This window comes from Planococcus citri, chromosome 2 (assembly GCF_950023065.1).
Source record: "Planococcus citri chromosome 2, ihPlaCitr1.1, whole genome shotgun sequence".
NCBI classification, from domain to species: Eukaryota; Metazoa; Arthropoda; class Insecta; order Hemiptera; family Pseudococcidae; genus Planococcus; species Planococcus citri.
Window position 1 is genome coordinate 38,713,357 of NC_088678.1, and position 16,160 is coordinate 38,729,516.

Here is a 16,160-nt window from a genome sequence, read left to right on the forward strand (position 1 = left end):
CATTTCTGGTCCCAACAAACAGCCAACAAGCTCTTTCAACATAAAAAATCAGTTCATCCTTGGAAAGACCTCTCCAACTTAAATAGACTTGAAGAAGTTATCTTGACAAAACTGAGAATTGGACACACCAAAATCACACATAACCATCTTTACCTAAAAGCCCCTAAGCCCTCATGTCAATTTTGCTCATCTGAACCCATATCTGTTCTACACCTACTATTCTATTGTCCCCAGTTACACCAAGATCGATTATCTCTTCAAATAGATGAAAACTCCCCCTCCATTCCTGACAACCCCTCCGAAATAGAAAAATTCATTACTCTTGTTAAAAAACACAACCTGGCAAACTCAATATAATCTGACGTAGGGTGTAATAATCTAGTAATTATAAACACCCCCCCCCTTCAAAAAAAAAAAATATTTTTCCTAAAATTGGGGGAAAATTTTGGAACCCGGTACTGCCAATCTTTTGGTCATTGCCAATTTCAAAATATCGAGCCAAAAAGGAAGGAAAATTTTCAATTACTTGAAATTGCCAATAATAACTTGAAAATTGGCATCACTGCGTTCCAAAATATTTCCCCAATTTTAGAAATGATATTTTTTAATATTTTGGCAACTTCCGGAGCTAAAAAATTTTCTGAGTTTTGATCTCGAAAGTTGAAATGAAGGTTTCTGCTGAATTCGGTCAACATCCGGTGACTTCTTTTTGGGCACGATGCACTCGAATAAACTCATACTTTGAATCCTAAGGTGTTACGTAACAGAATTCTCAAAACAGTGGACAAAAGGTCTTTTCAAATTTTAGTCACATTTTGAAATTAAAAGAGGAATGACTGATCAACATTTTTGAAGGTTCTAGCGCCTTCAACTTTGGATTCAGGCAGAACATAAGTATAACTTAATTTTTAGAACTTTGAATGTCCCACCAAGAAGGTTGAATATGATCGTATTTTTCTTACACCAAAAATTGAAGGCGTTGCAAATATGTCATGGAATCAATGAGAAAAGAGAGACTCTGCAAAAGAAGTCATTGACTCCGGAATCTCCGTTTGGAAGTAAACTTAGATGGGTCGAAAGAGGATTACAAAAAAACTACATCCCCTAATTTTTTGCTGCCGAAGTTGATTTTCAATTTTTGGCGAATTTTTGAAGTTTCTGTTCTGCAGGTGATGCTGTCGTATGTGATCGTTTTAAAAAAATTTCAATTCTCCACTACATTAGCTTAAGGGTGTCTGTTTGATCGCTGATCGTTCAACTGATGCCTCCTTTAGCTAGATCCAGTGATTTTTTTTTTAATTTATTGAAAATCAGGCAAAAAACTTGTTTTCTAATCTTTATCCTGGATTCGGTCAATGATAGCATCACTGTCGATCAGAAATCAAACACACAACTTTCAGCCAATTGGTGAGGGGGGAGTTGAAAACCCTCTTTCAATTTATCTAAGTTTTGATTCTGAAATCAAATGATTCTCTTTGCTATTTCATTGATTGACCTTGAATGGTATAAAAAAATTACTTGTATCAAGGAACTGAGGAAATTACTCTTTTTTCCCTTCCCTTCTGTATATGAAATGAGTGTTTTAATATTTTAGGAACACCTATTTTTAGTAAGTTCCCCTACGGCATTTGAAAAGAGTCATCTTTCTACATATGAGTGACCTTGACTGGCAATGTATCTAGTTATCCCCTGAGGATGTCAAAGTTACGTAACTCATTTTGTAAATTCCAATTGAGTCAATTTATCGAAATAGGTTCCCATCTTTTGGAAATTTCCGTAACACGAAATTTATTCAAGGAATTAGCCCTAAATTAGATACATGGAAAAATCATAAATGACTATAGGACCGCACTATTTGTAAAATTTATAAATTGCCAACCGGCATTTTTTTTTCATCTTAAACGAATATACACCTTTTATATGAACGGTTGCTCTTTTAATGTATAATACTATCTAGGGTGAAATTCTTTTACAATTTCCAACACATCAGAGTTCAAATCACGTTTACTATTTTCTCTTTCTCTTTTAGCGTGTGTCTTTATTTTTTGGCGTTGTTGGCAGAATTTTTGCACGGCTAGATTCGCTAAATGGATTCGATTTTACCAAAAATAAAAAGACAGAAAAAGAGAACAAGAAAGATAACTTTTTAGAATTCGAATTAAAACGTTAATAGGATTGGTATCTTTTTCTGTTCTTATTTAGTATTTTTATTTTTACTTTTTTTTTTCTTCGTAGTTTACTGTAACACGATTCTTTTATAAATGATTTCGTTTTCTGGTAACGTTTCTCTTCTCTGTCCTTATATAGAAGTTTATTGGACTATTGACCCATTTTGAAGATAAGATTCTTTGACTTGGGTGCGTTTTTTGTTGTTGTTGTTTTTTGAAATACAAATTGTTTGGTATTGTTTGGTAAAAGCATGTTGGCTGGTTTGACGATGCTTTTGAAACGAGTTCGTGAAAGATTTCACGATTAGTCTTTCACCAACAGAACGATGTAAGATGGATATTAGGCGACTGTTTCAAGCAACCCTTAGGGGGTTTAAGCGCACTTAGATGCGGTTATTGTAAATATCTATATAGCGCGTTGTTTGAAAGATGTAAGCGAAACGGAGCAACGGAGCGCTTTGTTGTATGATTTTTTTTTCTGACGTGTTGTCTTGTCATTGTGAAATTTCATATGCGTTTCAGGATGATCGTAATGATAACCAGAGCGTTGTGAAATGTCAGAAAGTACTATTTCCATACAAACGCGACGTGGGTAGTCCGTCGAAATTTTCAGAACATACTAACAGGTATGTATTTGTTTGCTTTTGAGGCTTAATCGCTTTGCTGGAATAATGGAGAGGGGTAGGAATATATACTTCAAAGGGAATTTGAATTTAAAAAATTAAAATTAGATTTGATTCGTTCACTCTGGTGGCTGATGATAGTATGAGGGCCGTACCTATTTATAGAGAACATGAGTAATTGCGGATGTTTTTTTTTAGAGATTATAACGATTGTGTTAATTTCACGTGAAACCTCAGTTTTTTAATTATTCGCTCGTATTGTTTCGAAAAATAAAAAATTATAATTTCAAGTCTTTTGAAAAAGAAATATTTTAATCATTTTTTCTGTACATCTATGTAAATTAACTACTGCCTGAAAAAAATGTATGAAACCTAAAGCTTCATCTTCGTAATTTTGGAATTTAGGCTCACCATAGAATCACTGCTGGCTCTCACATGATTCAAAAACGAATTCATCCGAACATGAAAACATAAATAAAACGTCGAAAAGATTTATCTATAAATTATAGATTCGATATGTACGCATCCAACTAATCTTGTTTCGAGGCAAATAATTTTCTTCGCAGTTTTGTACTTCAATTCCTGAGCGATTTCACGAAAACTTTTGTTTTCATTTCGAAACGAGCCGCTATATTTCGCTGTCTTATTGATCACCGGCGATAGAGCCGAAACAGATTTTTTTCCCACCGAAACGCGAGACATATTCAAGCATGAAATCTGTCGTGGAAAATTGCCCTCGTTTATGAAATTCCCTCCAAAGTTGTAAGTTTTTCAAAAACTTTTGTTTTCGTTTGTCGTGGGTGTTGAGTAAAAAATGCGGCAGTTTTGAGCGACGAGTTGTCATGAAATCGCGCTGGAGAAAATTGTTTTTCTACCTATGCTTGAATGTATACCTATATTCAATGTGCTTATATACTTATGTAGGTAGATGTGTTTACTTTGCGAGTAATTTTACGTATAAACGTATACCTACAAATATATTTATGTATTTGATAATGCTAGCTGTTTTAGTTTAATCTGGTTTTTTGTTTTCAGTCGTAGTACATCTGAAGATACAGCAGTAGATGCTTTTGTTCTAGAAAAAGCTATTAAAGAAAACGACGTTGTCAAAGTCAAACATTTTTTAATCGAACATCGTGGTAAATTTCAAGTAAGTGTTTTGTTACTCACTAGATTATTAATTTTTCGGGTCTGTGCATATTTTGATGATTCACCTTAGCACTCGAATTATTAAAAATGGCCGAAAAAAATTGCTCAGTTTTGTTTGTAAATGTGAATTATTTTCAAGGTCAAGGCAAATTCACACTAAAAAGCAAATTAAAGCATGCAGTTTCAAGGAAATGAGCAAATTTTGAAGAGAAACAAACAGTGTATCAGAATATAAATTTTCAAAGATGCTTTGCTTGTTTTGATTTTGATGACCAAATCCACCTTCTTTCCAAATTAATAGGACGGTTGATAATGGATATGGAGCATATTCCATGATAGTACAAAGAAATACATATTATGCTTTTTATGGGGATTTTGTGAATTTTTTGTTTTGTCAAAAAAATAAGTTGAACCATATTATCATGCAATTTTTTCAATTTTTTGGTAAATTTTGTGGGCGAGGGGAAAGCGTTAGAGGATCATTTTTTTTTTGCATCATTTCGGGATCAAAATTTCAAAATTCTTCAAAAATGTTCTAAAAGATAGTTTTTAAAATTTTTTGGGTTTCTCTCGAAATTTTAACTCGCTTTGATACATATTTTGTCGCATGATGAATTTTTAAAAATCTTGAAAATAATGGTTCAATTTTTGGCTCAAAATTCTTCAGAGACATTCAAAAAACATTTCCTCTGAAATATGTATTTGAATTTCTAGTAAAATTTTAACCAATTTTGATAAGTCACGACACTTTTAAAAATACCGAAAATCATGACCCAATTTTGCGCTCAAAACTCTTCAAGAAGTGCTCAAAAAGCATTTTTATTGAAATTTTTAAATTCTCGCAAAATTTTATGCCACTGTGATAGGTTGCTTGGTACTTGTTTTTTAAATTTCGAAAATCACGATCCAATTTTGGGCTCAAAATTCTTCAAAAATGCTCAAAAAACATTTTTCTCAGAATATTTGAACTTTACGCAAAATTTTAACTCATTTTGATAAGTTACGAAGTCACTTTTGAATACTTCTACCTACAACAGCTCATTTTTGTATTAAATTCCATCTAGACTTTGAAAGTACCTATCTATTATTTTGAAAGTAGGTACAACATACCGACTCAACATGAAAGTTCATGAGGAAATGAGACTCGTCAGCCAACATGAAATTGTCTACAAACATGAAAGTGCGGTGTTGTTAATTTGCCTTCAATTGCACGCCGATCGTAGTATTTTAAAGACGTTAATGAAATTGCATAACCAGTTTGCCGTAAATACGTATAAACATTTTTTATCAACGCGATTCAAAAATGAGTGTAGTAGGTATATTCTGATTTTGCTCAATTTTTTGACGTTTAATTTTTGGTTGTTCTGTGAAATAAAAACGTGCAAATCTTCTGAAGAGGGACAGGAGGAGCCTCAAAATTTTCACAATTTCATGTTTTCTTATGAAAGTGTTGATCTTTGTTACTCATATCTCGAGTTCGATTGAACGTGGAGGAAATCTTTTTGCAGTGTTGTGAAGAAAATAAATAGTAGATTCGAAATCAGTAATTCAAAGTTTGAAAAATTCAAAATGAAACTTTTGCAATGAAAGCTCAACTTATTATTTATAATAAATTCAAAAGTTGGAAACTATTGCGTGAAAATTCCAAGAAATTACAGTAAAGACCTTTTGTACAGTCTTTTCAATAGCTAAATTCATTACAACAACTTTAGAAGCACCTGCAGCCCTAATTTTTATCAAATTGAAAAAAAAATTAAAAAATGAAGTAGAATATAGATTGTGACTAATTCAATGGCGCTGAGTTCAAATTGACTTATTTTTTTGATCCGAGTACATTAAAAAAACAAAAACAAAAAAACAAAAAAAACCGTTGATTTAATTCCATTGTTCGGTATTTTCTGTCTAGCGTAGTTAAGTATAAATTTATTTTTTTAAGATTTTTCTCAATTCGTATAATGTAACGCAACACGTGTTGCCTATCATTTTATTCGAAGGAATCCGATTACCTACTACCGAATCACTCAGCAAATATAAACTTTTTCAGTTCTAAAAATTTTTATTGGCCTTTCAACTCGAATTTTATATCTGAGTGAAAAATTAAGTGCTTTAAGGTACCTACTGTAGTGGGCTTATATACAAAAAAACGTTTTTCTTCTTTTTTTCCTTTTCTGTAGGCAAAAAAGCGAAAAAATAAAGCAAGAATATAGAATTACGATCGAAATATCGTACTCGAATTTAAGCTAATGAATTTATCGGGTATATTCGTAAAAGTGAAATAATCGAATTGCGCTTGTATTTTCCAGTTAAAAGAACCGCAAGATAGGAAACCGTTGGTGGAAAATGAAAATCAAGGACAAGAAACTACCCCATTGCTTTCAAGTGAAACAGAGAAGTAAGTAGACGATTATTGCTAAGAATAAATTGCAGAATCGACACCCGTACACGAAGCTCCATTAAGAAGTAAAGCGCGTTAAATTCGCTACTTTTTTTTCTGGATGCTTCTTCGAGTGGTAAAATCGCTCGTTTCGAATCAAAACTTAATCTTTGTTCGACGAAGCGAATGTAAATAATTGCTTCGAAAATTTCGCGCCGTGCATCGAGCTCTGTATACGAGTATACCTAATCGAGATGATTTTTTTCCACGTTGTAGGACTGACAGGAAGAAAATTAATTCCGATGTATATAACTATTCGTCAAGCTCGTCATCATCGACGTCGTTGTCGTCTTCGTCGCAAATCTCGACAGATCTGTCATCCGGTGAGAACTCACCGGCCATATATACGAACGCATTGCACGTAGCAGTCGAGTACGATGCTGTGGACGTAGTTAAACTACTCCTCAAGTACAGCATCGATCCGGAGTCTAAAGGGCTATGTTCAGCTAACCAGTCAAATTATCTTAGTTTGTCTAACAGAATATTTGAAAATGTCGACAATAATATTACCGTTTCGGCGAGCCGACCTAAAACGTCGACTTCCACATCGCAACTGGCCGCCGAACATTCTACAATAACGATACGCCAATATGTCGGCGAGCCTGCCGCCATACTTGGCGAAGAATCTGGTACTTCGTCCAAGTCCGGAAGCAATAATTCTTCGACAAATAGAGTATACTGCCCATTACACTATTTACCAAAAAGTATTTCTTCTTCGTTGTTATTGAAAAATTCGCCGAGTGGAGCTCATTATCAAAAATCACCCGCTCAGTACCAGTCGTCGCCTCAGAAATACTCCGCATCAGCGAATAACTCGCCTTTGAGGTATTTCGCTTCCAAACAATCCGCCGAAAAGGTCGAAATTAAAGAAGATAGCTGTGATGGAAAAGACTCAGGTAAGCCTATCAACCCACATTGTTTTTATTTTTCTCTCCAAAACCGTCGCCCAATATCGAATGAACTCATTTTCTTCAAAAGCAAGAAAAATGACAAAGAATTTAATTCAATTACGTCATCGACGCTGTTGCCTTTAATGGCGATGGCGTTTTCCCGCAGTCGCTACGTTTTCGAGTTAGCATTTTAATCTAGTCTTCATTTTTATTTGATAAAATTAAAAACCAACCGAAGACGACGACCGGTAAACATGAAAGCATTTTTATAACTCTAGCAGCGGAGAAACATTTTGTTAGTATGTACGTCAAAAGAAAAACACCCGACGACGACGAACATTTTAAACTTTTTCTTTTTTATTTATTTATTTTCACGCGAGAACGTTTTGCTTCGATGTTTTCACCATCATCCCTTGCCTCGTTATATGGAACTTTTCATCTCTTCTGTGAACCACTGACTCGGAGAGCTACCGAAAGAGAAAAATACCCACACTTTTGCTAGACGCTAGGACGCCGCCGACTCGTATCTCGCCACAAAAGCGTTATTTTTTAATTTTATTAAATGACAATTTTTCACGTCTTTAAAGTTATCCTAATTTAGAAAAATATTGAAAAAAGCTGCGCTGTTTTCAAAACCGTTGACAGCTTCTTTGTAATTGAAATGATTTATATGAAAGACGCCGGTAGGTGCCTAACTTGAGTAAAAAAAAAAAGAGAAAAAAACTCTCGTCAGTAATATTGGCTTTGAATGAAAAATGCCCAAATAAGATAAGCAAAGTTGACTTTCATTCTGGATTTTAAATTGAACACTTCGGTTCTTAATTGTTAGTTATGTTGATACGAAGTATGATGGAAAGGGAGCATTACCTTTATTAATAAGAACGTTATTGCTTTATTTTACAATGAAAAATTTCACCGTTTTTCTTCTCCTTTTAAAGCTTTTGCTCTCTTTTTAGAAATTTCACATCTTGTCAAATTGAAACTAAAGTAGGAAGGTATCGATTTTTAGGCCTGTTTGTTATCATTGGCTAATTTTAAATTTTTTTCTCAAGCCTAAAAATATTTATAATAAAAGTGGTTTTTCGATTTTTGTTGCAACGTGATTTCTCCTGTTGGACCTGTTTTTTTCTTCTTACAACTTCTTTCATCTGCTTTTGAATATTTCGAAATTTCTCGAATATGGTTTCTTTTATTTCACTTAGTTATGTATTTTCCTCGAATCTTCTCTCATTCTTTTGTTGTTTTTTTCATATTCTCGAGCCTATTTATTTTCCATTTTTTTTCCTAACAAGAGAGTTGCTGTGTGAGGAAATTTTTGTTGTGGAACAAATTTATAACTTAGGTACCTAGTAAACAGAATTTAGTAACGAGACGAGAATACTTCCATAAATGAAAAAAGGATCGATCGAAATTTGGCTGTCATCAACTTTTTGGAGGAGTGGAGGAGGGTAAAATGTCACATAGGAAACAAAATCAATAGAAATAAACGCATAAAATCCCATTTTTACAATTTTTAGACTTTTTTTTAAAAAAAAGAGGGCAAGGGGGAAAAGACATTGAGGAGTTATATCCGAAAATAAGTAGATATTCGAACTTCACTCCCTCGAAAACTTGACAAATGAGGCGTCAGGGGGAGGATTTCAAGTTCGTCATTTAAAATTGTTCGATGATAGGAACGTGTTTACAGGCAGCGATGAAGATTTAGGGAGGGCTCCATATCAAAGAAATAAGCTGATATAATTTTTTCAACTTTTTTTCATGAAAAGTTAAGCTTTCACTTTGAAAGTTTAGTTTTGAATTTTTTAAAATTCACTAAATTTAAATTCCCAATTTATTCTCTTTGAAGCATCGCAAGCAGATTAGCTCGAAATTTACTTCTCAGATATCAGTTTTTAATGTCTGGCAGTTCCGCAAGAAACCACGAATCCGAGATTTTGCACCCTCTCCCCTCCCGCTGAGTGTAAAGATTGAAGTAGTGTCCAGTAAAAAAATTTTAGAATCCAATCATTTATCTTAAAATTAGGAGGTGCATGTCCATTGTCCACGGCCCCCCACCCCCACCGATTGACTTCAAACACATGTCATTCGTTTGTGCTGGTTTGTGCTGAAAAACGTTTCGTTTGTGCTGCCTCCTTTCTCGAGGTATTTGAAAAAACTTGGGAGGGGAGGGGGGTGCCGTAGACACAATTCAAACCTCCATGTTACCCATGGGAGGTCAAAATTGTTCTCCAGAGCTTATTTTTCATTCATATTTAGCCCCGCCCGTTCAATTTCAACCCCTAGCGGACCACCCCTGGAGGGGGTGTCCAAATTTTCGGTACCCCCGATGAAGGGCTAGAATTTGATTTTTGAGGTCGAAAAAAATCGAGTCGTCCGCTCAAACCCTCAAGAACAGCGGTGCAAAATTTCAGCCCTCTTAAAGGGCGTAAATCAAATTAGGTTTTTTCAAATTTTCTAAAAAATGGAGTAAAATAATTATGTCTAATAGGGTGGATCATGAACAATAGTCGAGAGATTTTCACCAAATTCGATAAAAAAAACCTTCCTTCATTTTGAGTTGAAAGTCACCCAGAAAAAATTAAGTTCTGGAATTCTTCTCATAATAGAGACATAGACACTCAAAGTGGGAGAATTTTTGGAAAAATTGTTTTTTTTTTGCTTCGAATTTTTTCCTACTCGTTTTCATCTGATGTGATTATTTTCCAATTTGAAAAAATCGTCCCTCTATAAATGGGGAAAAATAACGGCTCATTTCTAGCCTTCATTATGTCAAAACATCTAAAGATGTAATTTCTGAAACGGGGAGAATATTTTGGAATACAGTTGTGCCAATTTTTTGGTCCTCATTAAATTGGTTTTGGATTTTGATGAAAATGACCTAAGTATGTAGGTCGAAGCAGAATCTCAAATACTACAAAGGTTTTTTTTTTGAAACTGGGTAATTTGTTCATACAATAGGTTAAGTAGAGACTAGAGCAAAAACATCATAGTTTTTCTGAAAATGACCTCTTTTTGAGTACCCATATCTCCCGCAGGGTCACTTCCGAAGCCACAATTTTTTCTGAGTGAATTTCAATCCAAAATGAAGATCTCTGCTAAATTTGGTCAAAATCTTTCGGATTTGAGATCCAATTCGCAGATCTAATCTTTGATCAAATCCACTTTTCAAACCTCTAATTTGGATCCAATCGGATTTAAAACTTTATTTTTTCCCGCCAAAAAAGAGATTTCTATATGTGAAAATTTTTTGCTGGAGCTGAACGCATTTATCTTAGGAGAATTTTTGGCTAAAAAAAAATTATGTCCAGGTTTTTATTCCTAAAATTGATTTATCTGTAATGCGATGTTTCCTCTACAAAATTTAACGATTTGAACAAATCAGATGTACCTGCTTAAATTAAAGATCTTCGAAGTGATGGGGAGATCTCCCACGGAGACCTGCGCTAATCGGTGGCTCTGTGGTTAAGTATTTCGTAAACGTATAAATAACGATGTCTCAGGAGAGCCACCTCGACCTCCGGCTGAAACTTGTTGTGAGAATTTGGTAAAATCGTCGGAGCGACGAAAAACAAACTTTTAAATAAAAATTCTCGGTATAAATAAATTTAAAAATATCACGGCCACGTCTCACGTCCCTTATGTAGAAAAAACCCATACGGACGAGCGAGCGAGGCAACTTTAAACGAAATTTTCCACTCGATGGTTTGCTTTTTCGAATCAAAAATCTTCTGGGGGTTTGCTTCTAGTCGATAGAGGATAAAACTTGATGGTGAATTTTTTGTTGTCTATACGCGAAGAATTTGGCAGCTTTGCTGCGAAAATTTAAGTTGTCGTTTAGACATAAATTACCAAACCTGGTTTACGGCACGATAAAGCGTTGGTCCGTATCACGAAGTTGCTTTGGAAAATGGCGATGGAGGCGAGGTACAATCTATGAATTAATTTACCTTTAAAAGATGTTGTAATTCGTGACTGGAATATGTAGAACATTGATACAATTAATTTACGCCGAATACTAGAAAGCGCAGGTACCTGGTGTGGCGGAGGGGAAGAGAGGACACGGAGAAGCGGAAATTTGAGTGTCTGATAAGTGCTTGTCTAATGAAGAAGTCACATCAAATTCGGAGGGTTGTTAAGGATGGATGCGACGAATAGATAGGTAAGCGTATCGGGACCTAAGAATTTAACACGACTTGCCCATTAATATAACCTTCAACCGCGGTTCCAATAACCTTTCCCTCGGTTAGAAATCCTTTTCAGACAACTAATACCTTTCACTGTTACAATAGATGTTTGGCGGCGGATAAATTATGTTTTCGAATTAATAGACGCCCCGCTTATACCGGACGCATTTCATTTTCAAAATGGAATTTATCCGGTATGATTTTCGAGGCCTGACATCGTTTTTGTTTGAAAATTTTTCAGGGACCAAAATACCTTCAACGTCGGGTTCAGCACCGCAAACCGAACCGGTACCGGATCCGATTAGCGTGTCGGTTCCGAGACGTGTTAGTTGGGTTTCACGAAGCACCCCAGCTAGCTGTTCGCAAACCGATCGTAGAAAAAGAATGCCTTTCAAGCATTTAACGAGACAGAGATCTTTTTCGTTAGAATCGCAAACAACCGCCATACCGAAGAGTACCAGTTTGGAAATCAGTCGTAAATGTGTTTCGTTGAAGTCAAGCCCTTTAATTTCCGCTCATCATGTTTCCACCCTTCCTGCATCTTTTTCTATGAAAACTTCTATTAGTAGTTCTCCCCTTGGTGTTCAAAAACAGTCAACTCCCGAAAGGAGTATCATGGCTGAATTGAGACGCAGTAGTGAAATTTTTAAAAGTATACTGTTAAATTTATCCGTCAAAGAAAACGATTCCATTTTGGAGGTTGTGCATTCGTCGACGTCGTCTATTGTCGATAACGACGTCGATGTTGATAATTTGATGGCATCTCATAAGCAACATTGTTTGGAAAATTATCGATATTTTGGTGACACGAGTTCGTCGTCTTCAACTTCTTCAACGTTCTCGTCCAGATCATCGTCACCGGATCGCAGCAGTTTTTGTGAATCAGATCTAGAAGAAGGAGAAAAATATAGCAAAGCGGTACACGATATGGAGAACGTCACGTATTTAAAAATTAACACCAATATCCCTCCTAATAAGCTTGGTGAAATGAGCGAAACCTATGGAAGAAATTATTTGTACGGATTGCCGCCTCTTTTTTTAGCTGTCGTTAGAGGGAATGCCATTGTTACCGGGTTGCTCATGAAGTACGGAGCGAATGTCAATTTTCAAGTGAGTTGATTGGCTTTGCCAAATTGCATACATTTTTCAGATACATACATAATACATAAATAAGTACCTAATTAATTTCCTCAGATTAGTATAATTTCTATCCACTTTGATAGGATGCATCTGCGTATCCCTTCTTTGATAGTATCCACAAAAATGCCCAGGAAAATTTTTCTTCAAAAATGCTCAAACAACATGTTTGTGGAAAAGGGCACAACTTTGGGCTCAAAATTCTTCAGAAATGCTCAAAAAAAATTTTCGTGCGAAAATTTGATTTTCTCGTGAAGTTTTAACTTATAGATTGCAATACACTTTTTCAAAAATTCCTAAAATCATGACTCAATTTTGGGCTCAAAATTCTTCAAAAATGCTCAAAAACATTTTCGTGCAAAAGTTTTATTTTCTCGTAAAGTTTTAACCTACTTATTTTAATAGATCGCAAATACACTTTCCAAAAAATCTCAAAAATTATTACTCAATTTTGAGCTCAAAGTTCTTCTATAATTCTCAAAAAAAAAATCCTGAAAGTTTTTGATTATTTCGCGAAATTTGAACCTATTTTGATAGGTCGCGTTACATTTTTTCAAAATACCCTAGTAAAAATCATAACTCAATTTTCTGCTAAAAAATTTTCCAAAATGCTCGAAAAACATTTTCGTGCAAAAGTTTGATTTTCTTGTGAAGTTTTACTTACCCTATTTTGATAACTCGTGTTACATTTTTTCAAAAATCCCAAAAGCCATGACTCAATTTAGGGCTCAAAACTCTTCAAAAACACTCAAAAACATTTTCGTGCAGAAGTGCGAAAGTTTGATTTTTTGCCAAGTTTTAACCTAACACGTATTTTTATAGATCATGATACATTTTCCAAAAATCTCAAAAATCATTAACACATTTTTGTGCTCAAAGTTCTAAAATGCTCAAAAATAATTTTCATGGAAGTAATAATTGATTTTCTCACGAAATTTCAACCCATTTTGATAAATCGTATTCCCCCTTTTCAAAAATCCCAGTAATAATGACTCTATTTGTGTTTAAAATTCTTCTAAACTGCTCAGAAGAATTTTTTATGGAATATTTTATTTTCTTGAAAAATTGTACGAGTAAGTAACATATGTATTTTGATAAATCGCGTTACACTTTTTCAAAAATCTCAAAAGTCATAACTCAATTTTGGGCTCAAAATTCTTCAAAAATGATCAAAAATATTTTCGTGGAGAAGTGCGAAAGTTTGTTTTTTTTAGTCAAGTTTTAAACTACCTATAATTTTGATAGGTCGCAATACATTTTTCAAAAACCATCACCCAATTTCGGGCTCAAAGTTCTAAAAAGCTCAAAAATGATTTTCTGGATACTTGATTATTTTGGTAGGTCACACAGCATAATTTTTGAATAACCATGAAATTCGCCCAAAAATCACATTTAAGAGACACTAGTTTATGTACGTCCCATTGTGCAACCAACGAGCTGAAAAGTAAGAATATTTTTGGAATGAGGAAAGTCCCCAGAACTAGATTTAAAAAAATCGTCGGAGCCATTTTGAAAATGGAAGGGGTTTTAAGCCCTGTGTGGCAGCGAAAATCTAAAGTACGTAGCTACGTCTTTTCTGACATTTTAGACCAATATCTACCAGAAACAAACTGAATTTATTGGGTTGCAAAAATGTACGTGAACCAAATTCGATTTCTAGAGCACTTTTTGCCAGTTGAACTGTAGACTAAAAATAGGTTATTGGTACTTTTTGTAGATCAGGAGTCATGAAGGAAATTTTTGGGTCAAAAGAAGCGTTTGATGTACAGAAAATGATTGTTTTTCAATTTAGAAACAAATTATGATCTTAAAATTAGAGGGGTTTTTATTTCAGTGAGAAAATCATACCAGATAAGTACACAATTTTTCGACCATGGCATCGCTATAAAAATTGATTCAAATCATGATTATCTGCTCTAATTGTAAGGAAACAAAATATGTATGCAAATGATAAAGATATAGGTAAGGTAGGTACCTCTATTTTAAGGCGTAGCTCTTCGTACTTACTTTTCTCATTCGACCCATATTTTTCTCACCATCCTGTTCCTTATTTTGCGATACAATTTCGTCGTATAATCCAGAGTCACTGGCGCTCGCTACGGAAGCGCTATAAAAAAGAAAAAAGTCTATCTGGCGTTGAAATTTAATTAAGCTGTAATAAAATTTACCCCTTTGCGGTATTTCTTTTATATACATACTATGTACCATACTTCGTGTCATTTAAAATCGCTATCCAATTTCAGGATACTTTTGGAAATACTCCTTTACATTTAGCCATGTGTCAGTCTAATATCCCGTGGGAATGTGTACTCGATTTACTGGAAAATGGAGCTCGAATTTGTTTAGCGAATCACCGAGGAATACGTCCGGTGGATCTAACCTCAAAACCAATCTTACAACGCCTTCAGTCACACATAGTAGACAGTTGTTGGCTCAGCATTACAGAACCCAGCCACCAACATCAAGGTGCTTGTTTTGTTTTAGTATTTTGTCTCGTCTCGCTCGCCAATAACACGTGTGTCTCTACTTGAAAATTTTCTTTTCAGCTGTGGTGACATCTTCGAATATAAAGTCGGCAGTTACTCCGGGATGCATATTGAGAAAGTTACGTTCAAATCCCGGCGAATCGGTAGAAGAAGGTGCAAGCGTCGATTCCACGGGTTTATCTCCATCTGGTTCGATCAGAAGTAAAAGCAGCGTTCGTAGTCTGGAGGTTTCTAAGAAGGTGAGTCACGTTTTTCATTTTAATGCAGTTTCTAAACTCGAGTCTCCGCGTGACCGTTCAAGGGGTTAAATCTTACTTGAATTTTGCAACGATTAACGATGCAATTTTCTTCCTATCTTACCGCGAAAAGTTTAATTCACGGTGAACTTTTCAATCGAAAGATACTAAGTATTTCAGTGTGGTAAGAACCTACTTAAATAGTCGTTTCTGGAATAAGCCAAAGCGTTGTGAAATTTAATTTTCTTCAAGAAAAAGTTAGTTTTTTTTATCAAATATCTACATGTTTTGTTTTTATTCATGATTGAAGACTAGTAATTATTTTCTCAAAACTGGGCAATCGGGACAAATTAAAGTTTCGAGTTTAGAATAAGGCTAGCTTTCGACGGTCATTCTGGGTTATCAGATATCAAAAATTGAAAACTAGCGATGACAAAGTTGAAAAAAATTGTTCAAACTATAAGGTATCTGTTTCGAATCGCGTATTTCATGAAAATGAAAAAAAAAACACAAATTTTTTCAAAGATACGAGAACGAATTGAAGAACAAATACGAAGAAAAAAACGTTTCTCAGGTCTTCTCGCACCATTTACATCATTATTTAGCTTAGATGAATAACCTCGTCTTTAACTAAAAATACCGAGTATCTATTTGTCTTCGAAATAGCTACGAAGAATAAATCCTTCTGAAACAGACGCGTAACGTCGTCAAATGGCGAGGAAAAATCTCTTTTATTACGCTTTTTGTGCTTTCGTCGTTTCAAAAGTTTTATATAAACAACAAGTTTTTTGATCGTTCTTGTATCTTTTAATATAATATGTGAGATCAGTTGCGATTTTTTTTTTCTCTTTTG

The 16,160-nt window shown here is 34.6% G+C and overlaps 1 protein-coding gene across 2 annotated transcripts in view; it reads left to right on the plus strand.

Annotated features, from left to right (window-relative positions):
* Positions 1–16,160, plus strand: part of LOC135835697 (uncharacterized) — a 387,401-nt gene that overhangs the window by 199,717 nt on the left and 171,524 nt on the right. For both annotated transcript variants that reach the window (XM_065350086.1, XM_065350085.1), the window contains exons 3-9: positions 2,691–2,794; positions 3,827–3,941; positions 6,244–6,332; positions 6,591–7,270; positions 11,690–12,558; positions 14,829–15,051; positions 15,132–15,310. In XM_065350086.1, the coding sequence (XP_065206158.1) occupies positions 2,691–2,794; positions 3,827–3,941; positions 6,244–6,332; positions 6,591–7,270; positions 11,690–12,558; positions 14,829–15,051; positions 15,132–15,310 (2,259 nt within the window). The remainder of the gene's footprint in view (positions 1–2,690; positions 2,795–3,826; positions 3,942–6,243; positions 6,333–6,590; positions 7,271–11,689; positions 12,559–14,828; positions 15,052–15,131; positions 15,311–16,160) is intronic.